The sequence below is a fragment of the Pleurodeles waltl genome, chromosome 8, assembly GCF_031143425.1.
Source record: "Pleurodeles waltl isolate 20211129_DDA chromosome 8, aPleWal1.hap1.20221129, whole genome shotgun sequence".
Taxonomy (NCBI): Eukaryota; Metazoa; Chordata; class Amphibia; order Caudata; family Salamandridae; genus Pleurodeles; species Pleurodeles waltl.
Window position 1 is genome coordinate 1,482,168,960 of NC_090447.1, and position 17,409 is coordinate 1,482,186,368.

Here is a 17,409-nt window from a genome sequence, read left to right on the forward strand (position 1 = left end):
CCAGCCTGCCAACCCCATCAGCACCCCCACGTCGCCAGTCATATGCGAAAATGGGGGGTGTTTTAGTGGATGCTCCTAGGCAGTAAAGTATGGTGCTCCCATGTCTCTGGCATAGCTTGGCCTATGCAAGTTGCATGCGAGCCCAGGTGTTAATTTCTGCCAGAGTACATCTAGGGGTTTGCCCCATCAGTAAACGAGTGTGGCGGGATATGTTGTGCTCCCCTGTGCCTACCTGTGTATCTCTACTGCATCCATCACAAGTATCTCTACCTCTACCTTAATTCTGTCTACCTCTCAGGCAGTCATTGTTCTACTTTCATCTGACCTGCCTGTATCACTCCCCAATCTGCTTAAAATCTATCCATCTCATATCTCTCTTTACCTCACCTCTTCATTACTCAGTCCATCTCTTTATATCTCACTTCTCTTTATCTTTCTGTCATTCCCCTCTCCTCTTCACCACTCTTCGTGCTTCATTTCTCTCTCTACCTAGCATCTTCCTTTCTACCAAATTTATCCAACCATTCATCATGATCTTGCCTCCCCACAACCCCTACCCTCTACCTTACCTTTCACTGGGGATTGCTTTAGAAATTGCCAGAGTGTGGGATGTAAACAAATAGATAATGTATTTGACACAGGATGGTGATCCCCTTTAATTAATTAAAGAAAGACTATGGCCTCCCTGAAACAGAACTCATGCAGTAGATGAAGATCAGGCATCAGGAGTCCAATAGAATAGTAAAACCCTTGCATGCAGTCAGTTAACTTCTTTTGAGAGATGGCTCCTCTCGAAGAACTACAACAGACGCTCAACTCTTTGAAATATATACCCACTTATCCCAAATCACACCACAGGCGAAGTCCGCAGTTCAAAGAGCTGGAAATACAAGCTGGGATGCACTCTTACAGATAAGGAAAGTGACAGTGTGTTTCTCCATGCGCATACTACAGAGTGTTGCACTGTATGTAGAGAGACCATGCGGAAAATGGTCACACACTGGTCCTTTACATAAGCCCAAATTCATGACTGGTACCATGGGAAAAAGAGAAGTGCTGGAAAGGATGAGGTGGCTCAGGCATGCTGCTTTATCTCCTCTGGATTTACCCCATGCTAAATCATTCCTGGAAAAGTGTCCTAGACAACACTGGCACAGTAAATGGAGTCCAGGTCCTGTGCTTCCCTGCATTCACTGTGCTGGGTCACCCTAACTGACAAAATCCCATTAAAATCACTAAGAATCAGGCAGATAAATTTGTCTTGGTGGAGGTCAGGGGGGATGCGGAGGGTCGATTGTGGTGCCCCCAGGTCCCTGTGCGGAGAAACATATTTAAATACTTGGGAGTCCACATTTCCCTTTTGCCTGACTTAGCGTGAGTGCTAAACTTCAAGAACTTGTTGGCACGTCTGCACAGGGACCTGCAGCATTGGGAGGATCTCCTTCTCAATCCCATCCCTCCTTAAAATGATGTGGCTCCCTCGATACCTGTACGCCCTTGTGAATTACCCTTTCCAAATACCAAAGGCGTGGTTCCGTGCTATCACATCTAAATTTACTAATTTAATTTGGAATGGAGGGTGGCACAAGGTGGCTCTTCATACAGTGTGGAAGTCCCCATATGAGGGAGGCATGGGATTTATATATTTACTACCTAGCCGCCCAGGTGGTGCCCATAAATGATTGGTTTGCCGGGGGTTGGGACTACCGGCGTATCGACTGGAGATCCGAGAGGCAGGCTTTGGAGGTCTATTGGATATGTTTTATGGCAGAAGGTTCCTGTCCAGACTGCGTCTTGCACCTGAGTGGTGGTGAATTGTTGGAGGGCTGTTCTGAAACTTATAAAATGGGACTAACGTCTTACTTGTATGACCCTGCTGTGGTGCGGCGACCGGCTGCACCAACTCACCACACTAAAGGGTTTCTACAGTGGTATTTAATAGGGGTTATTTACTTAGGGGAAGTATATGTAGGAGATGATCTTATGTCATTCAGGGACATGAGAAAACACTATGGGCTGCACCAGACATAGTTCTTCTGATACCTGCAGTTGCGCCACCTCTGGGGGCCCATGCTGCAACGCACACCCAGCTCCCCGACTACAACCCACTTGAGGCCAAATTGTTAACTGTGAGTCTGGGGAAGAAAGCAGTGTCCCAAATGTATAAATTGCTGCTCGCGAATGTCCCGGATGGGTTAGACCATCTGCACCAATGATAGATGCACTGGATAGGAAGCTTGTCAGGAGTCCTTGTTAGCCCCTGAGAGTTAGCTATATTGGCTAGCCTGCGAATGGTGCAGTTCAACTATCTCCACGCTTCCGATCTGTCCCCTGCAATAATGTCGCATGTCGGGTGGGGCAGGGCCAGCTTGTGCTAAGTGTGGTCTCCTGGGGTGATATTTTATCCATATAACTTGGAATTGTTCCCGAATACAACCCTTTTGGGAGGGTATTGGTAAAGAATTGGCAGAAGTCCTGGGGTGTCCTGTTGATTTAAATTCCAAGCTTGCGCTGCTGGGGCTTTTGGAAGAATTAGGGGCCCCCGGGCTGATGAGACATTTATAGGGGTTGTGTGCCTGGTTGCCAAGTGAGATATTGCTTGTGGGTGGAAGCTTTCTGGGGCTCCTTCGCTGGCAGGGTGGGGGGTGGGGATGGATTGGTGTGCGCGTCAAGGAAAAACAATCTATGAGGCTCAAAACATGACAAAATATGGGGGAAATGGTGGCCCTATCATGGTGTTTTGTTGTAATGTACTGCTGAGCGATGGGTGTCCAGTTACGGACTGCAACCTATGCCTTGTACTCACATTATTGTTGTGTTGGAGCTTACTGTATGTGCACTGTTTTCAATTTTTTGAAAAAATAAATATGTGGTTCTCAAAAAAAGAAAGAAACGGGCAGATAGGCCTTGCACTGTGCACAGAACCTATGTAATACTTTCCCTCTGGGTACTGTCAAGATCCTGGAGACAGAAGCTGGTTGTATCGAATATGGGATCTGTTTGGCATGGAGAAGCTAACAGTGTCCCTGGACCATAATGAAGGAGACTTTCGAGATATACCGTCCTCTTTTGTAGCTCTTCCTTCTGCAAAGTTTAAATACTTAAAGGTGTTGTGCGTTTTGGCCTAATCACATCCTGAATACAGGCCAGGCTAACTTAATTTCCCAAGAGTGGGGAGTGACAAAGCCTTATCTTTTAACAGGAGATGGGAGAGGTAACTTTAAACCTGTATCAATAATAGTTTATGATAGCTCAAAGGGTATGCTTCACTTTTGGTGTGTTGTGGAAGAAGAGGAGGGCAGAAGGAGATGAGTCTTAAGGGCCTGAGCTGCCGACTTCGGAGCTGGGTGGCCCAGGTTCGAGTCTCGGCGTCGGCTCAAGATCCTGTGATTCTGGTCAAATTACTTAGGGCCTAATTACAACCTTGGCGGAGGGGATTACTCTGTCCCATATGTGACTGATATCCTGTCTGCTGTGTTACAAGTTCCATAGGAAATAATGGAACTTGCAACACAGTGGGCGGGACATCCGTCACATTTGGGACAGAGTAATCCCCTCTGCCAAGGTCGTAATCAGGACCTTAATCTCCACGTGCCTACAATTCAGCACCTCGAGACCCTCACGAGTGATTTGCAGCGCTTTATAAATCCTAGTTTTATTTTATTTTTTATTTTATTTTTCACATATTGGCTTTCTGCTGGCCTCATGATTATAGGTACTTTTACCTGACATATCTCTGTGTTTGCAATTTGGTAATTAAACTGAGTTGATCCATAATATCATAAACCAATAACTGCAGTGGTTTAACCCATAAGTGTTTGTCTGATGGTAACAGGATCTGCCTGACCTCTTGGATCTTAGGGGGGATCATCCACTTTGTCAGTTTCCTAACAAGACATTTTGAGAGAGAAATAGTTAACCACATAGCAAGAATTCTCCCAGCAATTTGTGTGGGTAATACCGCTTATAGTACTGCAGGTAAATAAAACAGCGCTTATCTTCCATATGAGATTTCTGCACACAACACTGAGCTAAGTTTCCTTGTAGAATGTGCGTGGACTTTCTCGAGTTTGTCATTATGAATATCAAGAAGATTTTTCCAAACGTGAGACATGGGCAATCGAATCCTGCTTTCCTTGGCGTTATCTCATTTAGCCGGCAATGTCCAAGGACCTTGTGTTAATGTCCCTTTTGTCTTATTTTTCCTTTTGCTTATTGCCTTTAGCCTCCATGTCTTCTAGTCAGGACAACCAGGTTAGGCACTCAGTTAAAATCTCCAGGGTCAGTGTAAATGTTTGCACTTCTGCTGCATGGCCCCGATTCGGTTTTCTGTCCGATGGTCCATTGTCATTCTATGATAGAGCACATTAGCTGCCAATCTTATTCTTTATCGTATTCTTTATCGTATTCTTTATCTTATCTTAACTTATCGCTACCCACGTGTTAGTCAGAAACGTACACCTACCTATCTGCAATTAATTCACAGTTAGGGTAGAGCCAGATTTTGAGACATTTCCTAAATTTGGCTTCATCCGGGTCAGTCCTCAGCATGATTAGTAATGTATTCCACAGTTTGGGAGAAAGATAACAAAAATATCTTCCACCCCGTTTGACCTGAATGTGAGGAACTGATAGAAGACCCTTGTTGGAGGATCTTAAGGTCCTGCTCAGGGTGTAGGCTGTCAGAGGGGCTCTTATTTTACAAGGGCCTTTCCCATGTATTGCCCTATGAGTTTACATTTAATTCTGTGTTCCACAGCAAGCCAATGTAAGGAGGTCTAGGCTTTCTTGAATGAGGACCCTTTAGGTATCTTATAGATGGTCCTGGCCGCAGCATTCTGCAACACTTGTAGCCTTTTTTGGACTGCTTCAGGGGAGCCAAAATATAGAGAAGTACCTTAATCTAGGCGAGAAAAAAAATCAATGCCTGGGCTCCCACTCTCCCATGTCTGGGCTACAAGGTAGCAGGGTTTTCCGCACTAGGCTTACTTTTCTCGCCAGCACAGGGTTGCACCATGCTGGAACACAACATGGGCGATGTGGAAGGTAGACATGATAAGAGTCTCAGCCTGGGAATGTTTTCATCAAGGAAAAGTACAGCTCTGGCTCTGGAATGAGCATTGGGGAGGGGCCCATTCCTTTGCGTGTTTTCGACACAGACCAAGTACAGCCAGTGCTTGCGTTTCAAAACCGAAGGGAGGGGGGAGATTATAAGAACCTTCCTCGTGCGCTGATTTAAGGCAAATAAGGTGGGGAAACTTGGCACTGAGGTAGGAGCTTGTCTGAAAGTAGACTCACTGTTCAGGGAAATAATCCCATGTTGGGAAGACCTCCTGCCTTAGCTGTTCAGGGTTTCTTGGCTTGATGCTGGCAAGAATGATGGATTCAATCCCTATGGTTATGCATTTTACTTCTTAAATATTTAGCTTGACTATATACATATATATTCACTGCATATATTCACTGTTGATGTATTGCACATTTTCTACCTATCATTGGTTAACTGCTTTGAGTATTTTGGCATCTACACGTTTCACTGCATTCAAGTTAAATGTTTGTGTTCATATTTTTGTGTGCTTTTATTTGATATCAGGGACGTTCCTTGATAAATTCATTACTCAGACTAAGAGTGCTTTGGCATCATTTCCTCTTAAAGTAGAGCAATACACTATCTCAGAGAAATAGGGAGGTTCGCAGAACTGAAATGATCTATCTGTTAAAAATGACAGACTCCAGTCTAGGGCAGTGCCTCCTCTGCCAGTTTCCTTCAACCTGACTGCCATTATCTGGTGGTCAACGATGTCAAAAGCTGTGCTCCGTTCAAGGAGAATAACGGCAGTCGCTCCTCCTTTATTTAGGATTTGTTTATCCTCCTCAGTGGCTACCAATAAGGCTGACTCAGTGCTGTGCTTAGGGCAGAATCAGTTTTGGCAGTCATCTAGACTAAAATGTTTTTCTAAAATGTTCCCAAATATCAGCACCAGAGAGACGGGTCTAAAATTCCCTGGGCATGCCGGGTCAAGATTTGTTTTTTTAAACAAAGGCTTGACCGCCGCATATTTCCATTCCTGTGGGACTATGTCTGTGGAAATTGAGCTGTTTAATAGTTTCCTTATTATAGATAAGATGTCTTGGCTCCATTGTGAAAGGTTGTGAGGAGGAGCTGAATCTAATGGGGAGCCCGATTTCACCTTCCAAAACAACTCTGGGAATGCTTCTCCCATAATTAGGGGAAAGTTCTGCAATCAATCTGATCTGTCCCTTTCATCAATTAATGTGTTTCGGGATCCATGCAGGAGACTACTCTGCTTTTTTGTAATTCACAATAAACGTCTTCAACCTTATTTTGAAAATAAGCTGCTAGCTCATAAAAACTTTCTGAGGGATTGGGCAAAAAAGTCCAGTTTTTTTAGTGTACAATACAAAATAGTTCTTTAGGAGCCTTAGCTGCCTTGCCCATTAGATCTTCATAAAAGACGGCTTGTGCCCTTCTTACCTCTTGATGATACTATTGAGCAAGTTTCAAAGTCTGATCATATTTCTGTCTCCATTGTCTCTCCAGTTTTTTGCACTCCCTTTTTAGGGAGATTAAAGATTCATTAAAACAAGGCATCGATTTTCTTTACATCCCATTTTTAGATTATCAATAGGGATCAAATCATCCAGGGAGTTATTGACCCACCCATTAGCCATAATATTAGCACCCCAGTGATTATTGCTTAACATTGGTCTGGAGTTGGCAAGTATAGCTAGGCAGATGTCTTAAGTTTAGACCATCTCTGGTCTTCGTTCATAGAAGGCTTAGCGCCCACTGGAGGAGAAGGCCCTTCCATCATAAAAGAAATGAGAGCGTGGGTGGTCCAGACCCCTGGGGAAAGGGCTTTTAATTTTAAGGTTTACTACTAAAAACATGACCTAAAAGATGCTCTTTGACATGGGTGGGCCCTTCTTTGAGTGAGAAGCATACAGCCCTTGTCCTGAAGAAAATTTGTGATCAGGGGATTATTAATTTCATCCAAGTAAAAATTAAAATCTAACAAAAGTAAAATTTGGCGATCTGTTATGTGGCCAGTGACTAACTTTGGTAGGGCTTTCATAAACCCTGTACATGGCCAGTGGGGTCTTTAGATTAGATTAAAATTCCCAAAAAGGAGAAGGTGGGCGAGAACTTAATGTTAAAACCTACGTTTTCACATATATCAAGGGGGCTAAAAACACACATTTATAGACCTCTTTTAAAATAATGACAATGCCTCCACCCTTTTTATGTAGGCGATCTGGACTACAAATATAATATCTGGGGCAAGGGACTGAATGATATCAGGTGTGGAGCATTTTCGGAACCAGGTCTCTGTAATAAACAGCACGTCAAACTGTTCTATTGAGGTAAGTAGTTCATATTTATGGCAGGGAAGAGATCTACAGTTTAGAAGCCCAACGCGTCTTTTTGTAACTCTTGAATTTATAGTTCTGACCTCTTTCATACTTGTTAGAATGAAATTACATTGGGAACACTGTAGTTCCCCATTTATTAGGCATAATGCTAGATAGTCTATAACTCAAGTATTAGGTCTTAGACTTTTTTTGAGGTGGTTAGGTCGGGGTCCTGGTCCCATTCGGGTGCAGATAGGCTTGCCTTTGGCACGCCAGTGGCGCGCTTGCTTCGCAGTCATTTATGGACTCCCGGAACCACTAGAACCCTACTCTGCTTAGCGTCTCTATGGTCGAGGTCCCTTCTGATGCTCTATCGTTGTTGTCCCTTCCCACCACTGAACCTAGCAATAAAGTGCCTTCTCAACTTTCACAATTTTTAAAAGGGTTCTCACTGAAATTTTATAAGTATTACCAGATAAAAATTGTCTTTTGAAAAATTAGATAAAAATATCCCTAAAACAGCAAAAGAACATCAAAGCAAACGAAAGGGAGCGTTTAGGCTCACCCTTAAGCTCAATTGGGCTACTCACCACCTTGCTTCGGTCAGATTGCGCCACTAAACTTTCCAGTGCTGATGCAGTACAAGGGTGACAGTTTTCATTTAGTCCTGATTGTTTTGGATGTCTCCGATTCAGCCTTTACCCTTCTCATATTTCTCCATACATCAGACTAGACAAAAGCAGGTGCACAGAAGATGCATCTCCTGTGTCTGAAATCATCTTTTGGTCATTTTAAAAGATTCACATGAAAAAGGTAGAGACACTGCTCTGGTTAGCCTGTGGTCTGCCAAATGTCTCTGGCCATCATTGACTAGTTCCCTTGCAGACTACTGCTTCCGCCATCTTAGAACACTGGCCCGCCTAATGCTGTCATATTCCCAATAATAATAGGCTGTCTAAAGATCAGTTTGTGCCAGTGTTCACATTGATTGTGACTGCTCTGGTGCGTGTCTAGCTCCACCTCTGAAGAACCTTTTTTACTTAAACATTTTGTGGGTTTATTTTAAATATCTACTTTATTTAATGGGTGCTTAAGTTTTTCACAGGGCAAAGGTTTTGCTTCATTCTTCTTTCAGAAGTAAACCAAGATAAATTGTTGTGAGATCACAGACTCAGAATAATTTAGTAAGATCAAAATGTTCATTCTTTTGGCAAGATTCTGTTAAATATAAGATAAACATTTTATTATGGTGGATGCTTTTCACTGCAGATTACTCACCTTTAGAATATTCCTGAGGGGCCAGACTGGATTGAGACATTTTTTTTTATAGTGGTGCTAGGTGGCATCTGGCACCTTGGGAATATTCTTAAGGTGAGGAATATGCGGCTTCTGTTGGCTTTGATTACTCCAGAAATGTCGGAGCAGAGCCACATATAAGTACCACCAGTACTCTCAAACTTCAGTTTCATTCTTTCCGCGCCTTTGAATGCAGGTCTTGCACTGCGCCCCCTCTTTCGTCAGCATTGACGATATTTCAAACTGTGCAAAGGAATGAAGTTCCTACCTAAAAAATACAGGTTTCAAACCATGCCGTGACTGTTCAGAACAGATGTTAGTAGCGTACCTGCATGAGGCATGCCTTTAGTATTTGGACTTCCAGCTCGACTCCAAGTTGTGGGACAAGTGTTCCCACATGCACCCAAAGGTGATCCAGAACAAAGAAGCAAAGCTGTATGTCTCTGAACTTCAAAAGAAGTCAAAGACTTTGTGTAAGTCCTGCTCCAACATTAGGGTGTGGACCCACTCCTGGTCTAGAAGCCCTTCCGATGACAAGACTTTTATACGGTTGAAGTCCTGTCATAAGTTGAAGTCCAAATTGGGGAGTAAACATAAGAAGCCAAATTGGGACACAGACCCATTCCCCCACTCTATCTATAGAGGAGTCACAAAGGTATCAAGGTACTACTTGATCTTGCTCCCGATCCCCAATTGAGTAGCGGATCCTGCATTTGATCCTGATGCACCCAGAGTTCCCTGGGCCATCTGCAACACCACAGCCGGCCGAGGCCTTTCAGGAGGCCATACAGCATATTTTTGGCACTCTACTGACTCACTCTTGGTGCGTCTTCTGGCCTCCAGGATATGCAGGGGCCTCCAGTTGGGTTATCACCAGAGGATCTGTCCTTAGCATGGTCTGAGCCTCTACAGCCCACCTGTAGTCCCACACCAACTCTGGTGTGGAGTCAAAGCCCATGGCTGACCCTCTTTCATAGACAATGGATTGGGATCTGTTGCAGACTGTGATGTCCAAACCCAAACTTAATCCATCTTGACCCTGACCAAGGCCACGCTCTGACTCCACTCCAGCACACCCTTGTCCCTACATAACTTTCTTCAGACAGTGCAATCCCACTACCCCAGAGCCATTTTCAGAGGCTCCATCAGCCTTTTAGTTCTGATCCTGACCAGAGTTTACCACCACCAAGAGATGAGTGTGGTGATGATGGGATTTACAATAGGCCAGTGGACTTCATACTTCCCCTGATACAGGACTTGCTTTCCTCACTGGGCCTGCCAACAGAAGAGTGTTTCTTTTGTTGTGGTAATTAGACATGCTGCTGAGGTCCTGGACCTACAACTGCCCTGTTAAAGTTAAGACAAATGTCTTTACAGAAGTCCAGGAAACCTTGGCCTGCTTCCTTTAAGCCCTTACTCCCTATCATCGAAGCCCTCACGGACACTCTGATGAACACTTGGTCTAAGCCTTGCTCTTGTACGCCATTCAACAGACAGGTGGCCAGACACCTTAGACCAGCATTTGCAGAACCCTATTTTCTTATGCAGAATCCTTGTCCTGAGAGTTTGGTGGTCCAAGCTACCCCCACCAAGGTGAATCCTAATTCATTTCCTGACGACCCTCCCCGGTCAGGGATTCAAAAAGGATTACTGTTTTCAGAAATAAATGTTTTCTTTTACCATCCTAGCCTTGAGGTTGGTCAATGTGGATTGCCTACAGGCCCAGTATAGGCACACCCACTGGGACAATGCCGATTAGTTCTTGCCAGTGATCCTGGAAGAGTTTAGGGCTTCCTTTGTTCAAACCATTGATGAGGTTTAGGATGCAGCCTAGTTCATGATTTGTGCTGGCCTGGATACTACCTATTGATTGGGGCGAGTGGTCAGCACAAGTGTGGTGCTCCATTGCCATTTGTCAATGTGATCCACAGGTTTTTCAGGTCATGTGCAGGCAGATTCTGTTGGCTATACATTTTAATGGATTCTAATATCCAACGAAAAAGCTGGCTCTGCCTTAGAATGCTTTTAAGACCACAGTGCGTTTTTGGTTATGTTAAACTGTTCCCCCCATGAGTTTGGGCCCTTTTGAGGCTACACCAGAGGGTTGGTGAACATGCTCAGGGCCTCCCGCTGCCAATGCAGTCACCCCAGTTGTTTTGTGGTAGGTGTTTGGAATCAGGAAGGCAATGCACAGGTCACCTTTTTCTCCCAGGTGGCAATCCATCATATGCGACTGATGGGTCTTCCAACCATCCGCCAGCACCATGCCCTTATGTTCTTTTTCATCCCACCACAGCTTCCTACCACTTCAGAGCTCCTTTCAGAGGAGCATCCATCAACCTTACTTGAAGAGATGCAAGCTCTATTGTCCAAAGGGATAATCAAGAGGGTTTGGGACTCAGAAATAGGGAAGGATTATTACTCCCACTATTCCCTCATACTGAAGAAGGATGGAGGCTTTCGTCCTATATTACCACTTCACTCTCTCTGAAAGCCTTCCTGTGGAAAGAACCGCTCTTAATGCTCACACTGGCCCATGGTCTGTATTCCCTGGATCTGGGCAACTGAATGGTGGGGTTGGACCTGCAGGATGCATACTTTCATGTGCCTATACTGCAGTCCCACAGATGTTATCTGTTGTTCAAGGTTGGCCGAGAGCATTTTCAGTCTGCTGTGCTCCTCTTTGGCCTTTACAGTGCATCTGGTTCTGGGAGGCTCGGCGACTTTGAAGGTGGTTGAAATGTCAGGGCATCTGCCCGATTGTGAACCAGTGAGTGTTTACTGTGATGATTCTTTTGAGGTGTGTCTTCAGCTCTTTCCAAAATTGGAACAGTGTTGTGACGGTCTATCTTATGGATACAGGGATGTTTTAGATCCTGGGTGCATAGATGGGAAAGGTCTGCTGACTTGTTTTTTGTTCTCCACTTTTTAGTGTCCTGTCTGATGGTTGGTCCGATAAATACCGAATGGCCGGAAACTGCCCATCGTAAGTCCTTCCTGGGCCTAAGACAAAACAAATGACAATATATTAAACAGCTCTGAGCTTGCAAGCATAGTTCCGAAGTGGTATGCTGCTTGGCGGGCCAGAAGCACATCCTCAGATGTTCTGGATACCACACTCTCCAGGCCCAGTAAGGGGCCACTAGGATGACTTGAGACTGGTTTTTCATAGCTTTCTTTTAAACTCAGCAGGAGAGGTGGTAAAACTTACAGGAGTCCTGTGTTCTGGAGTGGATGCTGTTGGAATTAACTATTTCAGGGATAAGGCGGAAGGCCCTGTAATAACAAGTGGCACAAAGAAAATGAATATATATGAGTAAATCATGGAAGGCAGTTTGGACTCACTGGGTACTTCAGAGGAGACAGCAATAACAAGCCTCAAAGGTGCACCAGGAATCATCTGGAGCCCCAGAAGCACCCGGAGGGCTTTCGGGCAAAAACAACTGTAGCAATGGTACCAATTTTGCCCAAATTGAAATGGTTAAAGTATTCAGTGAGTATAATGGCGCTACCTATCCTTAATTCAAGACTAGCTCCGAAGGTGCACTGGTCAGGGTGAATACCTCCAAAAGACCCTGTAATACCAGCAAAATTTACTGATAAGCCTTAATTTAGTGTTTACCAGGCACTCATCCAACCAGTCACTAACACTTAGTAAGTTACACAATAAGTGATCAATATTACATCGCGTGATAATGCATTTATTATACTTGTTGATCAGTCCATATGTATGCCCAATTGGCATCCGCTCTGCTCCTTTGAGTTCATACAGAGTCCAGTAAAACTTCATTAATTGCTCATCCAATCAAAGTCATATCAACTCGTTATCAAGTGATGTAATATTGATCATTTATTCTGTAACTTACTAAGTGTTAGTGACTGGTTGGATGAGCCTGGTAAACAATAAATTTTGCCCAACGTTTATGGAGTGCTGTACCCTAACAAGGAAAGGAGGTTAGGCAAAAGTAAGCAAGAAGAAACATGAACCGTGGAAGGGAATAACACAACAAACATGAAAGGATGCAATGTGGTGACGTACTAAACAAGAGCAGGTGCCATACAAGTGGAAAGTTACCAAGCACCATCTTGCTAGCTTGCAGCCCTCTTACAGGAGCCAGGAGGTACTGTGCTCTCTTTACTGTCCCTGACAAGGAATTGTTTGTTCTCGACCCTGTCTTTTGAGTTTTTTCTGACAGAATGGATTCATCGACTTCTGTCTCTTTCCATGCCTGTCCCCTCATAAATTCCTGACATCCCCGGTGCAGTGCTTCATTGACTTTTGGTTAAGTTTGACTATGCAGATACCACATGTTCAATAATACAATCCCTTGAGCTATCAAAGCAAGATGTACTACTGTGTTAAATGGTGCATGAAGGACATTTACATAGCTGAGGGGAAAATTGTGCCAGCACAAGATTTTGGAGTGGATGAGCAGAGAAAAAGGTAAGGAAGTGAGATCGTTGGTGGCAGGAGATTGGAAAAGAGATGGCTTTTAAAATGTTCCTGGAGATTTGCAGGGATGGTCAAAGTCTTGTATGCAAGGGATGATCATTTAACACACTAGTGGCACAAAGAGAATACTAGTGGGCATGTGATTGACGTGCCTCTGCATGCTAAACAACATGGATGTTTGTCCATAAAGTAAACCGTAGGTAAAATCCATTTAGTAACTCCTAGTTAGTTTAAGGTCCCTAGACCTGAGTTTGCTTTAAGTGTCTTACTGATGACTATACTTTTCTGCAGGGACCTCTGCAGAGCCTAAAGGAGGAGACTGACAGTGAAAGGTTGTGCAAGAAGAGCCCTTTACTGACTTCAGAAAGAACACAGAGTACCAGGCGGAGTGGACAGTCATCTGCACTACACATGGTGGATGTAAATGGGAATGAGGACCAGCTTTTGGAGAAGAGCAGCTACACTGATTCTCTTGATGAAGGTAAAACATGTAACAGAGCAAGTGAGGCACTATCATATCTCTAGTGGCAGTGATAAAGCACATAGGTTTTCATTTGTTATTTTAAAATCAAATTATACTTTAATCTGTTCTCAAGAAGTTACATCTTTCTTGTCTGATATATGTGTATATCTTTATAAATGGATATATCATATGATAAACAAGCACAGATTTGGGTTTATGCATGCAGTCAACTCACTGTAATCTGTCACAAAACATGGTTTATCCCCACTTTCATGAAGGTCTTCCCCTATACCTGAGACATTATGATCCCTTGTTACCTGTTATATTTAATCTGAGTTACCTGTTCCCTCTTATGTCTATTGTTCCTTTGCAGTAGTTTTCCAGCTGGGATATTCAGATGATTGTTCCAGGGGCCATTATTGTCTCATGCTTTGTTGGCTATCCTCTGAACCACTGGCAGCTGGATACCATAGTGCTAGTTACAACATATCTGATATTTGTTTTTTTTGGCAAAGCCCAGCACCTGTACTTCCAGTTTAATGATGGAGGCCAAGTATTCTCTCTGAAAGCCTTCCTGTCGAAAGACCAACTCTTAATGCTCACACTGACCTAGGGTCTGTATTCCCTGGATCTGGGCAACTGGATGGTAGGCTTGAGTAGTGTTTTAACATAAACCCCTAAACTCCCTCATCTTAACGAAAATCTTGAGTAGTATGCACTAACAAGTTAATTTGCTAGACATGTAACACGATCCCTCGATTTCTCCATTAACTGTCTTCTATACAGTGGGGGGCGTGGCTTGGCTGTCCTGCAAGATGGCCTCCACACCGTGAGACTCTGCCGGCGGGGACCAAGAACGGGGTATTTATCCTTTTCAGCAGCCTCCTGCCCTGCTCATATCGCCTGAGACGGCATCTGAGGACTCGGGGAGCTGCCTCCTGGACAGAGGTGCCGTGCTGTTGCCCCTGCGGGGCCCAGTCAGCGACTGGATCGGACGGCGGGCTCCTGCGGAGGCGTTAAATCGCCACGGCTTGGAGGCTGGGGGCCTCATCTCTTTTTTTTTTTTTTTTCTTCAGCGCGCCAGTGCCTGTAGGTGCCTAATGACCCCCTCCCAAAGGGGCGGGGGGGGGGGTGCTGTAGGATGTTCCGGGGGTGCTTTCTTTCTTCTGCACCCCCCTTTCTGGCTGATACTTCTGCGGCCCCCCGGGACCTCATCATTGCTGCCCTGTGGGGTTCGCTGGCGGTGCTGTGCGGGCAGGGGAGTCCCGTGCTCGTAAGGATTGCTGCTTCTTGAGGCTGGGCTGAGCTAGCTTCTGGGATTGTGACCGGCTGCGCGGTGCTGGCTGCTGGCCTGGCTTTGGTGCCCGACGCTCCCTCTCTTTCCCCCTGCCTTGTTCCGAAGTGGGTGGCCTGTGGGAGAGGTCTCCTGGTCAAGCCTTCTTTTTTCTGGTGGCCCTTTGCTGGATGGTTGCCTGCTGATGAGGTGCAGTGGTGTCCCGCTGGTTGCCTGTTTGGTCGGCTGTGCAGAGGATGGGGAAGGCTGAACAAAAGCAGGCTATGCTCTCATTTGAGAGTGGGGAAAAAGAAAAGCGGATCGGCCGGCCGGCTGACCGATGACCCTCTGACTGAGGAGTCCTCTGCGTTCACAGTGAAGGCTATGTTTTTAGACCTTAAGTACAGCCTGGCCGGCATTGACGCCAAACTTGACCATTTGACAGAACAGATGGATTGTTTAAAGGAACGGGTGAATGGTCATGACTCATGTTTTGAACAGCTGAAATCCCGCACCTCGGACTTGGAAGATGGTCAGTGTGATGATGGTGAGCAGCTGCTGCGCATAAAGCGCGTGCTGGAGGTGATTCGGAATAAAAATGAGGCTCTTGAAGCCCGTTCTCGTTGTAATAACATTTGCATATTGGGCCTCCCGGAGTCAACGGCTATGGGGCGCATGGAGGATTATGTCGAGACCATGCTCGCTGAGCTCTTCCCAGGCGAGCTCTCTTGGATGCTGGTGGTTGAGAGGGCCCACCGATCTCTGGGACCGCAGCCTCCTCCGGGGGGCCCTGCGCGCCCTATTATTGTGCGATTGCTGAATTACAGGGACACCCTCCTTCGTCTGGTCGGGGAGTGCAGGCCTGTGATGTACAATGGTGTGGCACTGAACATTTTCCCTGAATATACTCCTGGGGTGCAGGCGGCTCGCAAGGCCTTTCTGCCGATTTAAGCCTACGCTTAGCCAGACTGATGCAAAATACTCCCTCTTCTACCCGGCTAAGTTGCGGGTCCAATATAGGGGAAAGTTATATTTCTTTACTGACCCGAAACTGGCCCCAAAATTTGCTAAATCTATCCCTAAGAAGGTGCCGTTGGGGAGCCCGCGGACCGCTGCTGGTGAGGACGGCTCACTGAGTGACAATGACTACATTTATTCTTTTTCTACCCAGGCCCCTGTGGCCGTATCCGGGGCTGTGTGCTCTGTAAGTTTGATTGTTTACTGCTGGGGCGGGATGATCTGCTTTATTTGTTGGTCCCCCTGCCCTATCATCCCACAAGGGATGAGTTCCGGATGGCCTCGTTTTTGCCCCACTGGAGGAGTCAATTTACATTGTTTGCTATTTTGCTGGGGAAAATGCATTGGGGGATGGGCGGAATTGTAGCTCTGACCCGTTTAGGGGTGGGGTCAGCGTGGATGGGGGCTGGGACTGGTGTATGCTTGGTTTACTTCCTCTGCTTCCTCTCTTCTGTTCTTACTCCTTCCCCTGCAAGCCGCGGTAGCCTTGTTTGGGATGCTATGGGACGATGTATGTTCAGATAAGGCTTTGTTGTGGTGCAAGAGAATGTGACGCCTGTGCGTTGTCTTACCTAGAATGTTCGCGGGTTGAATGACGGGCGCAAGATGCGTTTGGCATCTGCTTATATGCAACGCCATGCGTTGGACATTTGCATGCTGCAGGAGACTCACCTGGTGGAGTCCACTAAGCACCGGCTGAAGGCCGGCTGGATTGGTGAATGGCATGCTGCATTGTATTTTGTGCTATGCAAGAGGTGTGGTGATTCTGAGCAGGAAGGGTCTTCCATGGCGTACTGAGAGGGCACTTGTAGATCCCAATGACCACTATGTTATGCTGAGTGGTACGCTGCTTGACAGGCCTGTAGGTTGGTAGCACTATATGGCCGAAATACGGATGACCCAGAATGCCTTGGGGAAGTGGGGCGACTAATCGACTCGCTGGGTCCTGGGTCACTGTTATGGGGAGGCGACTTTAATGTGGCGTTGGACTTCGGGGTAGATCGTGAGAGCTGGGCTAGACCCCAGGATGTGGTGGCTGCTAGAGCCCTCGCGCGGGTGATGGAGGGTGGGTGCCTTGGTGGGTTCATTGAGGAAAAAACACAGGACTGATAGGGAAGGAACCTGCGTCAATTATGTGCACTGTAGCTATGGCTTGGCACCAGGGATGTTGAGCTCTGGATGCAGTCCATTGAGCAAAAGGCCCGTACTCTGTCGTATCATTCGCCGTTCATGCTGGAGCTGGCTGTTCCAAGTGGGCCGCGTCATGCATTTATGTGGCATCTCCCTCATGGCGCGCTTGGGGACCAGGTATTCAGGGATGAGGTCCGTGATGCAATATTTCATTACTTTGCTGAGAATTGGGGGCCAGTGACCTCCACCGGCACTGTATGGGAGGCCTTTAAGGTGGTGATCCGTGGGATTTGTCTCTCTAAATAGCACGGCTTGCTGAAGATGTTAAGACACAAGCTGACGGAACTGGAGGCCCAGATTGCTGATCTTGAACAACGCTTGGCTTTGACCTGGTCGGAGGAC

General features: G+C 45.9%; 1 protein-coding gene across 3 annotated transcripts in view; it reads left to right on the top strand.

Moving 5' to 3' along the window:
- Window positions 1-17,409, top strand: part of GRAMD1C (GRAM domain containing 1C) — a 1,284,216-nt gene that overhangs the window by 836,624 nt on the left and 430,183 nt on the right. For all 3 annotated transcript variants that reach the window (XM_069202670.1, XM_069202671.1, XM_069202672.1), the window contains one exon: window positions 13,415-13,604. In XM_069202670.1, coding sequence (XP_069058771.1) covers window positions 13,415-13,604 — 190 coding nt within the window. The remainder of the gene's footprint in view (window positions 1-13,414; window positions 13,605-17,409) is intronic.